Source organism: Anomalospiza imberbis, chromosome 9 (genome assembly GCF_031753505.1).
Source record: "Anomalospiza imberbis isolate Cuckoo-Finch-1a 21T00152 chromosome 9, ASM3175350v1, whole genome shotgun sequence".
Lineage (NCBI taxonomy): Eukaryota > Metazoa > Chordata > Aves > Passeriformes > Viduidae > Anomalospiza > Anomalospiza imberbis.
In genome coordinates this window covers 3,330,938-3,344,252 of record NC_089689.1, presented here as the reverse complement: position 1 = coordinate 3,344,252, position 13,315 = coordinate 3,330,938, and the positions used below count along the sequence as shown (strand labels likewise).

At 47.0% G+C, this 13,315-nt stretch overlaps 1 protein-coding gene across 2 annotated transcripts in view; it reads left to right on the top strand.

The window, feature by feature from the left end:
- Positions 1 to 12,176, top strand: part of XPR1 (xenotropic and polytropic retrovirus receptor 1) — a 107,633-nt gene extending 95,457 nt beyond the window's left edge. The window contains exons 12-16 of one of the 2 annotated variants that reach the window (XM_068199389.1): positions 8,777 to 8,943; positions 9,214 to 9,353; positions 10,048 to 10,269; positions 11,884 to 11,905; positions 12,007 to 12,176. In XM_068199389.1, coding sequence (XP_068055490.1) covers positions 8,777 to 8,943; positions 9,214 to 9,353; positions 10,048 to 10,269; positions 11,884 to 11,905; positions 12,007 to 12,009 — 554 coding nt within the window. In that variant the 3' untranslated portion in view covers positions 12,010 to 12,176. Of the gene's footprint in view, positions 1 to 8,776; positions 8,944 to 9,213; positions 9,354 to 10,047; positions 10,270 to 11,883 lie in introns of both variants that reach the window. The other variant, XM_068199390.1, reaches the window with a different exon arrangement.
- The last annotated feature ends 1,139 nt before the right edge of the window (positions 12,177 to 13,315 follow it).

The following is a 13,315-nucleotide window of genomic DNA, read 5'->3' as shown; positions in this document are numbered from 1 at the left end:
TTCAACCCCCATACTTTACACTCTCTGAGGTTGCTCCAAGCCCTGTCCAACCTGGCCTTGAACACTTCCAGGGATGTGTTCCACAGCTTCTGTGGACAACCTGTTGCAGGGCCTCACTACCCTCACAGGGAAGAATTTCTTCATAACATCTAATCTGACTCTGCCCTCTGTCAGTTTGTAGCTGTTCCTCTCTGTCCTGTCACTCCAGACCCTTGTCCGAAGTCCCTCTCCAGCTCTCTTTGAGCCCCTTTAGGCACTGCAAGGGGTTCTAAGGTTTCACCAGAGCCATCTGATCACCTCTCCAGGCTGAACACTCCCAGCATGTCTCCATAGCAGAGGTGCTTCATCCCTCTGAGCATCTTCATGGCCACCTCTGGACTCACTCCAGCAGGTCCTCCTTACACTGAGGGGATCCCAGAGAGGGAAATCCACGGGCATCCCTTCTTGTATAAATTGTGCTTGCATTAAAGAAGGCACACTGGCGTATTTGGAATAGCCAGCTTTGGTTTCACTCCTCACTCAGACCTGACTCAGGCTGTGTAGGATAGGGTTGTTATATTTAGGTGTTCAGCTCTTCTAAGAAACAGTTGTGTTGTACTACTCAAGGAGTGCTGGTCACTTATGAAGCTTTAGTCATGATTTTTGCTCCAGCTTTATTCATTTTAAAATGAGACATCGTGGTTTTGCTGCTGACAGTTTTCTCACCTTGATGCAGCTTGCTCACATGGTGTCACTGGAAATACCAAAAAATAGGTTTGGCTTCTGTGCTTGAAGTACTGAGCTTCTTGAGTGACTCTCTTTCATAATTTTCTTGTTCTGTGGGATTTGCTGCTTCAGTGTGACCATTTGTTGTTTACTTTGCTATTGGCTGTGTGGGATTTTATCCTTTAACTGAAAGGCAGGATGGGTTATGGGCATTGTCAGTTTGATTTACACACCTTATTCAATTAAATCCTTGTGGTCTAAGTAGAATCCTGCTATTTATTAGCCTCTGAATTATTCCAAAGTTAATCCACATGGCCTGGAAACTTGAGTAAGCATCTCTTCTTCCATCCTGCTCCCATGGTTTTTCCAGGTATTCCAAATGAGCCTGCTGAGCACCAGTTGCCATTGGCTTGGGGTGCCCTGGAGAGCCCTAGGTCAGTCTAAGATAATGGAACTGCCGTGCACTTTCTCATTAAACAGCCCAGGAAATGGGCAGTAATTAAAAATACGGAAGTTAACTAAATAGGGCTGTCTCTTAAGGGCAGCATTTCTGTCTGTGCTCTCCCCATCACTTCAGAAAGAGGCTTCTCTGAAGTAATGTCTAATCTATGATTTTTAAAGGCAGCCCTAAGAGAAAAGGGCCAAGGAATAGAGATGTGGGTGTCAAGGCGAAAGCTATCCCACGATTAATGGAAGGTGTTGGACCATCCCTTATTAATAGAGAGCTTCTAGCAGCTCTGACCAGAGGAAGATGAATGGGAAATGTGTAGCTTTTGGAAAATGCAGTGGAAGGTTCCCAGGTCTCTCCCTGCTGCCCACTCCACATTAATCACGATGGCTTCGGCCGTTCCCAGCGGTGACACCGCGTCACGCTGGCACAGGCCACTGCTTCTCCCATGCTCTGTCCCCGTGCAGGGCACTGAGGAGGGCTCTGACTTCTCTAAAAATATAGACTCTTGGCTAGAAGAAGATATGAGATGTTGCCTCTTGACAGTTCTTCACTGCTGCTTTGCTAAATTTTGCCCGGAGGCGACTGCAGAGGTTTCTGATCACCATCATCTGATGGTGATGCACAGCAGGATGGGGCACAGGCTGGGGTGACATCCAGCTGTGCCACTGGGGGCTGCAGGAGGTACCTGGCTGCACCTGAGCTCTGTGGGTGGTTGGTTGTGTCACTTAGCCCTTGTCACTGCTGTGTCAGAAGCTGCAGGTTGCAGCCCCCGTGGAGTGAGGCTGCTGGTAGGTGAGACAATAAAGCACTGTGATCCTACATGCTTAGGGCAGGAGACAGTGAGGTGGCGTGAGAGCTGGGACTGAAATGGCATCAGTGCAGCAGTGTATAGTCCCCCAGCTGAGACAGATAAGTTCATTTTTAGGGGGTGGGGCAGGGCAAAATAGGTGAACATGTAGAATCTTTGTAAGCACAAAACTTTAAAAAAGAATCACAAAAGAATGAAGCAAGTGGCATTTGTGCAAGCCTGTTCCCTCACTTGTGTTGGTACAAGACCTCCCATCTCTCTCTCTCTTCCTCAGAGCTGTCAGCATTTGATTTAGGTGTCAAAAGAGCCTTATAGAGTGCTTAGATTGACCTCTTGAAGTAAAACAAACTTTGTAATGGGATTACCTGGCTTCTTTCTTAATACTTGCCGTTTTCACGCGGCTTCCCTTAGCACAGCACGCTGGCAGCTCCAGCAGGATGATTATTTGGAGCCAAAACATGCACCGTCTGTCACATTGCTGTGAGCTAGGATGAATTTTTGTCTGAAACCCTGTCATCCCGTGCCCAGGAGGCCTCCAGTAATGAGTTGTGTTCATTAGGCAGTCTTTCTGATCCTTTCCATCAGAGCAGCAGCAGTGTCATTAGTGAGGAACTGGGAGGCACTGCCCTGGGCAAACATTTCTTATCCTGGCCTCTGACCTCCTCAGGGCTCTGTGGCACCCTGGTTTCTCCTGGTTTCCTGTTAGCTCAGCTGATTGCTGACACCCATCCCAGTGATGGTGCTTGGGGTGGAGCTGGGAGGAGCCAGGAGCATCCCTGGAATGCTGCAGGAGCATCCCTGGAATGCTGCAGCAGAAGCAGCCACATTATATTTTTAATTTTGGTTTTACTAATGGCTAATATTAAGTTTAGTATGTCTTACATATTGTTCGTTTTTTACTTTTCAAATAATTTCTTACCCAACAGTGCATTTGGGAAGTTGGGTATATACAAAAACTTATGAATCTTCACTTGTTTTCTAAGTTTATATTTTGATGGTTTGGAAAAATATGTTTTTTTAGATTGATTAGTTGCCCTCCTACTATAACATAATCATTTGTTACAGGTATTAAGGTTTTATTTAATATTGAGTGTGTTGCTGCCATTCTACTAAAATTTATTTTCTTAGTCTTTATTTTTTTTACCTTATTTTAACTTTTTGTTTTAATTTAAAAGTCTTGGAGTATAAAAAACACTCAGTTTTAGTTATTTTTGTTGGGTTTCTTAAATTATTTGAAACTTTCTTTTTTAATAATTTAAATACTTTATTACTTTTTTGCTGTTTACAACTGGTTGTTACTAAAATTTTTATAGCTCTCTGATAGCTTTTGTTTTTTTAGAATAAGGCAAATGTTGCCTATTATGCCTTTGTGTTAAAGGTGGCTGGGGAAATGGGAGTGCTAATGAATGAGGTGTAAGTAAAAAGGGTGACCTAGTGATACTTAATTTCACAGGCACTTAAGGTGGGAAGCCTGACCCTTTTTTAATGGAGCATTTTAAGAAAAGCAAGTTGCTGCATTACAAGGAATCTTCCTGTCAGATACACACAGGTCTGGAGTCTGTGGTGGTGCAGAAATGTACGAGATGCAGTCGTCTAACAATTTTTCTCTTTTGCTTTTAGAAGTAAATTTTGAAATTTGCTGTTGGATGTCAAAGCACCACAGAGGTAGCAGATGACATTGTGTCCCCATCCCCATGCTGTTAATTTCTGCTCATGAATCCAGATATTCTTATTAGTGGGACTTCTGGCAAATGCTTTGATTGGAAACCCCATCCTTCTCAAGGCAGAGATTAAACTTTCCCTAAGAGCACTTCTCAAAAGCTACAGAAGGCACCAGGCTACAGAAGCCACGACTGATATCCTTCCTCCTGTTTGCAGTTAAATCACACTTGTCACTTTGTGAGGTACAAGCCAGGAGTTTGCTGCCATGTCTTGAAATTAGACACAAACCAACGCAAACCTGCAGAGGGTTTTTAATCCAAACACGATTTTGGGATTTCCCTACTCTTCAAATGTAGACTCTGGGCTAAAAGAAGATATGAGATGTTGCCTCTTGACAGTTCTTCACTGTTGCTTTGCTTAAATCGTGCCCGGAGGCGACTGCAGAGGTTTGCACAATCCAAGGGAGGGTTCTTACGGAAGAGTCGGTATTTGGCAGGGCCCATCAGCGCCCCACAGTCCTGCGTGTACTCCTCTGGGTTATTTTTGCCTTTTAACAGCATCAATTCTCCTGTCATGTCCTGGTTCTGCCATTGATCAGTGCTAAACAGCAGGACGTGCTGGCTGGGCAGAAAGGCAGCGCTACGCGCTCATTAAGATATCTAATTACTGAGGGGAGAGGTAATGCTGTGCTCTGAGCACTGAGATGTTAGACAAATGCTTGGGGATGTCACTCCGATGGCAGTTCTTATGTAGATAAGTCACTTCTGGCTGTCACCCTGCTCTGTGGTGTGCTGGGATGGAGTTAATGGGCACACACCATCCCTAAGCTTGCTCAGAGCTGCGCTTGCCTTGCACACTGAATACATTTGTGCTTTGCTTCTGCTTAAATCTGTGATTGAGGCTGGCTTTGGCGAGCCTGGACTGAGAGTTGTTTAGTTGGCAGAGTTGCTGTGGCTGGGCTGGTGTTCTGTGTAGCAGGGCTTACCTGGCTGTGTTCCCTGATAACCTCCAGCTTTTATCAGAGCGCTCCCCATCAGCACAACCCACGGTGGGTGACATGCCAGGAATGCTTATCAAGGGCCATTGTGCTCTTATCCAGCCCTTCAATAATACATGGCATTGATTTTTGCTGTGTTGAATACTATATAGTGTTTACATTCCCCAGAATAATTCAGCAGGGTAAACAGCTGAATTCTTTGGAGGCAAAGTCAATATTAACAGCGTTCGGGAGAGCACTTGCTGTCTCTCTTTGATGGAAAACAACCTTTTCTCTTGCCTGTGCTTCGAAGGGGCTGTAATTTCTGCAGAGCAGTGCTCCCTCAGAATGCCAGTCAGATACTGTGGCCCCTGGGGCTGGTCTGGGGATCCAGGATATTGCCTATCAGCAGATTTTGCAGGCAGTAAATTCTGCTGCTGCAAGTGCCTTTGGCTGTTTTCTGGGACTGTGGCCATTCACAGCTTCAGTTCAAAGGTGGAAGCCATCCATTATTTATCTAGTTGACCTTCTGGAGCAATTTGAGGTGTATTTGTGCAGAGGATCTGCTGGAATTGCACGGTACAGAGTAAACTGAGGATGCTAATGGAAATTCTGTGGTGAAGGCTGCAAACAGTTCCCATGGCACGCTGCTGCCCACAGGCTTTGTGGCGAGTGGAGGAGCATTGTGGACTCAGATAGCCTCTGATATTACTGCACACCTCCAAGGTGCAGACATGGCAATGTGAGCACTGAAATCATTCCATCCTCAGGCTTAGAGCTGCACCTGCAGCTTCAGAGGTTTTGTGCTGCTGCTATTTTGTCCTGCACGTGCTGCTTTGAAAAACAGCAGTTCAGGAAGTTGCTCCGTGGTGGTGCCCTTTGGAGCACGGAGTAGGAAGGTCCTTCGTGCCTCCCTTGGGAGATGTCACTGGTGCCATGGGCTATTGAAAACTTCTCTTTTTTGCCTTCCTGGAGAGGCTGAGATCTGCCAGAGTGCTTCTCTCATCCAAAGCCTCTCTCTCATGGTTTTTGGTGTTTTCTAGCACCTCATTAAACAAAAAAAAAAAAAAAAAAAAGAAAAAAGAAAAAAACCAAACAAACCACACAGGATGAAACAGTTCCTGCTTAAATAGACCCTGACATCATCATAAATATGCAGAGCTCTGTATTGCTCCTGGAAAACCGGCAGGCCAGGAGTTGATGGAGCCTCTGGGCAGAATATGAATGCCTTGATTTTCTCTCCTCCTGAGCAGCAGTGAAGAGGGCTGCTAGGACCAGCCAGCAGAGACCCAGCTATAATTGCTTGCCTGGAGCAGTAACATATTTCTGCACACCAGCTGAATACCAATGAGGACAGAAGGAAGGAGGTATCAAACAGAACTGCAAGCAGGAGGAAAAGGAGGATAAGTGATTAAAGGAAGGACTTGGAGGCCAAGATTGAAGACAATAGGCTAGTTCTGATTAGGGTATTTTACCTGGGAGTGATTTGGGTTTTTAATGAATTTTTTCAGGAGCTGAATGCATTGCAGAGCTGGTTGGTGAGAAAAGGGAGCAAGGGGCCAAGCAGTGTGACCCCAGTGCCACTGAAAAGGCTGCTGCAAAGACAGAGGCAGGGAGAGGGGAACTGAGCCCAGCATAACTTCACTGAAAGTGAGCACATCCTTTTGAGATTGGTGAGATTACATTTCTCACTTGGGCCTTTTCCTTCCCAGTTCTCCTCTCTGTAATTGCTCACAAGAGCCTGTGCCACATGCTCTGGGATGACCCTGCTTGAGCAGACAGGTTGGACCAGGTGACCCACTGTCCCTTCCAACCTGAGCCATTCTGGGATTTAGGTTTAAGCAGCAAGAACCTTTGAAATCCCCTTCCTCTGCAATTGCCAACTTAGGATAGAGTTTTGTTCACCCCTTGTGTGCTTGGAGATGAGAATCAGGGAGCAAAGTGGCCCCTCCATGACCACAGAGCTCCAAAAGAGCTGCCCAGCTATGCTTCCCTGCTCTTCTGCCTGCTCCTGCAGGGCAGGGCTCAGGATGGTCCTGGCTGCGCTGCCTTCTCCATGGCTGCTCCATCAACGAGTGGAATAAGACTCAGTTTATTTGAATTCTGTCCTTAAGAGGGGAAAAAAAACCCCAAAAGAGAGCCCAACCCAAAGCAGCATGATGTAACTTTCAAGCCTCAGGTGAGAGGAAGCACTGCAGCTTCACAGGGTGTTTTGGAGCATTTTAGGTGCTTTGAAAGCACATACAACCCATGAACTGCTTCTGAATTATCCTTTAGGGTCTGGTAATGGGAACTAAACATGGAGATCTAATGAGCTAAAAATAATTCTGGAAAGAACGGGCTTAGTGTCTCATGAGTCACCGAATGTCAGCATCTGCCTTTTCTTCCTGAAATAATGTTGTGGAGGCTTTGGAGGAGCTGACGGGGGGAGGAATGAAACCTGGCAGTGCAGCCCTCATTGCTAAGCTCCAAAATCCTCACCTGTGTCCCTTTCTGTGGGCAGCTGCACGTTAAAAATAGCCTGGGAGAGGCTGTTTCCAGGCAGCAGCAGCAGCCTTTGAGGTACCTGGGCATCCGTGAGCGCTGCTCCCGGCTGACGTCACCGCTCTGCAGGGACCAGGAATGTGATGCTGGACCCGTGCCTTGGCCAGGCTGAGGATGTGGGGAGTGCTTAAAGGTTCCCAGCCTTGCCCCAGAGCAGGGAAGCTGCTCAGAGCTGGGAGCTGCAGCGATCCCATACCCTTTTCCTGTGCAAAACGGGCTTTGCTGCATAAATGCCGTTCAGAGGTTTGCCTTAGGGGGGTGTTTTGAGAGGGGAAGGAGCGTGTGGATTTGACCTATATCCTGCACATCATGTCCAGGAAGCCTGAAAGGCGTAATGGGAGGAATGTGCTCTCATTTTCACCTCCATTAATTTTATCGGATCGCCGCGTTACATCTAATCGTAATTGCTGGAAATACTGAGGGAAGGAGAGGGAAAACTGTCCCTTTGCTCCCTGGCTGATCAGCTGCAGGGATTCTCTTGTTTTAAAGCCACATAAATAGAAAAAGGTGCTGTCGTGTAGTGTGGCATTGGGCTTGAGCTGAAAGCATCTTTTTTTGTACTGGAAATGTTATTTGCTTTGTTGGAGGGAATCGGTGAATGAGCAATTGCTGAGGCTGCATAGAAAGGAGAGATTCCTGCTAGCAGCCAGGTGCAAAATGTCTCTGCTTTCTGAAGCATCATAATGGGGTTTATTTGCATGAATTTTTTGAGCCAGCTTTCCAAAAGCAAACAGAAATACCAGCTCTGTTTGGTTTTCCCCAACCAGCTGATGTAGGGAATTGTAGCCAAATTGAGAGCAATGTAACCTTTTCAGGGGGGGGAGTGGGAAACAACACTGGGAAAATCTATCCCCAGCTGAGCAGATGGTGGGCCCACAGTCTTCTGTTTCTGAAGAGGAGCTCTGTGTGGGTATTTAAAACTCCATACAGAGCCTACTTTAGGATTTGTACGTTTTAATGCACTGCTGCCTTTTCCCTTGCCACCACCAGCTCTGAAATGGCTGGGGGTAATTCCTGTACTGCCCATGCTCTTCAGGCTTTTAGTGCACTAATTCACAGTTGTTGATGTTAATACAAACTCAAATATTTTCTCAGCAAACCCTCCTAACTGAGCTCTGCGTCAGTGCTGGATCCTTTGTACGAGCCCGTGTCCTTTGCAAAGCGTGGCCCTCAGCTTCCACCTGCTGTTCAGAGCCAGAACGGCAGCTCTGCCATGAATCCAGGAAAATAAAAATCATGGAATATCCTGAGCTGGAGCCTACAAGTCCAGCTCCTGGCCCTGCATAGGACCATCCCCAGGAATCCCACCATGTGCCTCGGGGTGTTCCCAAACGCTTCCTGAACTCTGGCACGCTTGGGACTGTGACCACTTCCCTGGGAGCCTGTTCCAAATATTAATGTAAATTTCAATCCCAGTGCTGAAAGTTTAACAAGTTGAAAGTGGAATTAGAATAACAATATGAAGCAGGTCCTGCTAAGGCTGTTGGTTTGGCTCAGATTAGTATTTGGTGTATTTTCCCAAAACTTGGATAGAAGAGATGATTTCCACTGCTCAAATGAAGCGGTTTGCCGCTGTTTTAAGGGATGTGCTCTCAGTTCTACAGAAGTGTGTTGTTCTTCTCTTTTCCAGCTAAAAACCACAGTGACACCCAAGTGTTCTTCTACCTGTGGATTATCTTCTGTTTCATCAGCTCTTGCTATACCCTCATTTGGGACCTGAAGATGGACTGGGGTCTCTTTGACAAAAATGCTGGTGAAAATACCTTTCTCCGAGAAGGAATTGTCTACCCACAGAAAGTGCGTATGCAGCCTGCTCTTACCTTACCTTGGCTTTTAACATTTTAACCAAACTTGCTGAGTTTAGAGCATGTTGCAGTTGCCCACTGAAGCATTTCAATGCTACAGGCTGGGATTTTCCAGCAGCAGAGCTGATTTGTTTCCAAGAGATCATTTCTGTTCGTTTTGCTTGAGTTTGAGCAGCAGATTCTGTAGCTTCCCGAAGACCTGATGAGGTCTTTTGGGTGCAGAAGGTGTTTGTTGAGCTGTTTTGTTCTTGTTGCTCCTCAGGCATACTACTATTGTGCCATTGTAGAAGACGTCATCCTGCGTTTTGCGTGGACCATCCAGATCTCCCTCACTTCCATGCAAATCTTTCCCTACGCTGCAGACATCATTTCTACTGTATTTGCCCCACTTGAGGTGTTCCGGTAAGGCTGCTGGGCTGAGCAGCTCATTTCTCTTGTTTTTATTTTCACTTTTTTGTTCTGTAACATCAGAACAGGGGGGGAAGCACCTGGATCCTTGGACGTGGAGTATACTGATTTTTATTTCAAGGAGACCAGGATTAACAGGAATATTTAATCCAAACAGGGTGCTGAGTGAAGAAAAGGGTAGGGGGCTCTGCCACAGTGTAGAGCTGAATCCTTCACCCTGTGTTTGCAGTTCCTTCTGAACTGTGACATAATCTTGAGGGGTTAGCTTTTACCAAATTTCTCCTTGAAATTTCCAGTTGAAACTTCGCTTGATTCTCAAGTTTCCAATTTTCAAACCCCTTTGTATTCTGTGTCATCGATTTGGATCCTGCAAGCTTCCAGGACTTTTAAACACCTTTTACTGTAGCTGGAAACCCACCCCTACAACTTCTTGGGAAGAACTTGAAGCTGGCCCTCACTCATGTAGATGCTGGAGGTGGCCTTTGGCTTGTAATGCTTGGTACCTCCATGCTGTCCATATTAGGATACGGAATAAGCCTGACAGGTTCTGTTGTTCTCCAGAGGAAAGGCTGTTAGCCACTGGATGTTTCTGCAGTGCTTTGCCAAACGCAGTAAACACCTGTAAAAGGGGATCTCAGTTGGTAATTCTCCTTTTTCTATCCATCCATCCATCCATCCATCCATGCAGGCGGTTTGTGTGGAATTTCTTCCGTCTGGAGAACGAGCACCTGAACAACTGCGGCGAGTTCCGTGCCGTGAGGGACATCTCGGTGGCGCCGCTCAACGCCGATGACCTGACGCTCCTGGACCAGATGATGGACCAGGAGGACGGCGTCCGGAACCGCCGCAAGAACAAGCAGTGGAAGCGCAGCCTGAGCGTGTCCCTGCGCAGGCCTCGCCTCGCCTCACAGTACGTTGGGCCTCTGCACTGCCACTAAATCCTGCCCTGGAGCTGTTCTTAATGCCTGCTGGGCGTTTATGGACCGGGAGTCACGGACTGGGAGTCCTGGACTGGGAATCGCGCGACGGTTTCAAAGTCGCGCAAAGATTTTCAAAGTCGTCGGAGGGAGGGAAGGTCCAATTAGTTAAACGAGCGTGCCTCTCTCTGCCAGGGAATTAATCCATCCTTTACATATTTGGGGTTCTGGTAAACCATCAGGAAAAGGAGTTCCCTTTTTACAAGGCTCCTCCCTTGCAGAAATAGTCTGCCAGGGGTTATAAATGCAAACTGGAGCAGAGGTTCTCCTCAACCAGACATTTCTGAAAAGAGGGACAGGGACTCTGTATACCTCATAGTGACAGAAGGGGCAATGGTTTTAAACTGACAGAGGGCAGGCTTAGATTAGATATTAAGAAGAAATTCTTCTTTGTGAGAGTGGTGAGGCCCTGGCACAGGTTGACCAGAGAAGCTGTGGATGCCCCATCCCTGGAAGTGTTCAAGGCCAGGCTGGATTTGGCCCTGAGCAATATGGTCTATGGATGTCACTCACATCCCTGCCTCTGGCAGGAAGGCTGGAACCAGATGATCTTTAAGGTCCCTTCCAACCCAAACCATTCCATGACTCCGTACGATTCCAGTTATTCTTTGGTTAAGGTTCATATGTAAGATCTCAGACTCCTTCCTCTCTCAAATCCAAACCCGTACATTTTTTTCTTCCCACCCATCATTCTTGCACCCCAAACGTTTCCCCACCCTGCGCCCCAGCCCCTGAACGTGTCCTCTGTGTGTTTTCCCTGGAGTGTTGCTCCTGTGTCCCTCCTGCCCTGGCAGCACAGCTGTGCAGCCCTGCCCTTTGGCCAGGGAACAGGCCCAGGCTCCTCAGGGATGCTGAGGCACAGTGGGTCAGGAGTGTTGTGCAATCCCTGCAGCACTGCATGGGAGGGGTGGGAGGAGGAGGAGGGTGTGCTCTGGCCTCAGGGCTGTGCTTGGCTCTCAGCCCTGCACGGATGGGACCGGTACCAACAGCCTTTGGGTGGCTGCTAGAGACTGAAAAATGTTATGCAAAGGGAATGTGAGCCAAAGCCTGGTGGAATTCCCTCCAGCCATGCTCATTTATCCCTCAGCCATGCAGTGAGCGGAGATGTGCCAGGCATATCCCTAAAGAACTTCCTGCTCCTTCCTGCAGCCCAGCGGGAGACGGAGCAGGAGCACTCCTCTGGATCCCGCAAGGGTTTGGTGGAGTTCTGTGGAGAGGGCTGGGCAGGTGCCCACATCCAGCAGTGCTGTGTCCCCAGCCATGTCACAGCCATGGGCAGAGTGTGCCCAGCATGGTGTGGAGTGGCAGTGCCACAGGAGGAGGATGCTGAGGGACAGCTGGGGCATCTTTACAAGGCTCTGCTATTCCCAGGGTGAGTGGGAGGGTGTGAAGCAGTGAAACAGTAGATTGTTTATTTCCCCTCTGTGTAAGAAAGACATATTTTTCCCTTTTTTTATTCCCCCAAGTGCACTGTGGGTTTGCTGTCTGCACGTCATTCCAGGAATTCCTTCTCCCCAGTGAGTGTTTTGTGTTTTGTTTTTTTCCAGGTCCAAGGCTTCTGACACAAAGGTATTGATAGAGGACCTAGCAAACGAAGTGAACACATGAGATGGCCACGTTCTCTTATTCCACATCCTTTGTTTTCTCGTTCTGTTTCCCTCTTCCCCAAGTAACCCGAGCTCTGGTACAGATCCAGCTGAAAACAGGAGAAAACACTGAACACGTTTTCTGAGCTCTTCCAGACCAGATCCTATGGACTCCAACAAGCTCACTGTGTTTCGTTTCTTTCCTTCTGGGTTAATTTTAATGTTCTATTTTAAACAAACAAACAAAAATAAAATATTTTACTTTGTTTTGCCAATAAAGCGGACAGTTCAGGAAAGAAGGATTGTTTACAGTCTCAACAAGGACATACAAACCTTATGTGGATAACGAAGCATCATAGGGACTCCCTCATGGGACAGTGCCAAGAGCACACTCAGTTTCTGCTTGGCCCGGTTTTGACTGGTTGAAACCGGACTTTTTAAATCTGATTTTTTTTTGTTGTTGTTGTTGTTGGTTTTTTTCCAGTTGTTTGGTTTTTTCCTTCATATCCAGCGCTGAGGCACTGGCTGCACTTGCAGGGAAAGTGCACTTAGAGCAGTATCTTCATTCATGAAGCTACTTTTTAATTTGATGTAACTTTTCTTATAATTTTTTGGAAATATGATGTATCTGTTGCATATAGTTTTCACATTATTTATGAAACTTAACGACCATATGAGAGTGATTTTGAGTCCTGTGCAATGAAGGTTGTAACGGTAAAACAAAGTGGGGAATGTAGATCTCCATCTCCAGGGTTGTGGGGTGATGCCCCTGCAAACGCCCCTTTAGTGAGACAACTTGCACCTGTGTGTACCTTCTCTCTCTTTTATTTCTTTTCAGTTTTATTTTAAACCAAAGTTTCTCTTTGTGATATTTTTTTAGTTGCTGCTACTGCTTCTGGCCATGTCTCTCGTGCCAGTTCAAAGCCAACTTCTCCATGTGTGAAAGTAGTGCAGATGATCCTAAGGAAAGGAGAGTTGGTTCCCACCAACAGCACAAATCACTGGGTGAACAAAGGCTTTGGAACTTCATTCTCCAGATCAAAAAGTGCTTTTCCAAGCCTTAGGTGTGTCATGAGGGCATCTCAGTCCGAACAGGGAGCTTTTCAGGAGTTCTCCAGCAGCCCAGCAAAGAGGGACAAGGCAAGGAGGTGACAGTTCTCATGGGACAGAGGGGGTTCATCAGGCTGGGGCTAAGGAGTGGTGGTATGTTTCAGGGAGATGGAAAGACTGTGGTGTGCCCACCTGATGGGGAAGGTGAGAGGGAAAACAGCTCTTCTGTGGCTTCTGGTTTAGTAAAAAGCCTCTGTTGGGCACTGTCCTGGTGATCTGCCCCTTGACTCATCTCATTCTCCCAGTTTGGGAAGTGGGACACTTGAGCAGACCTGGGTAGTGG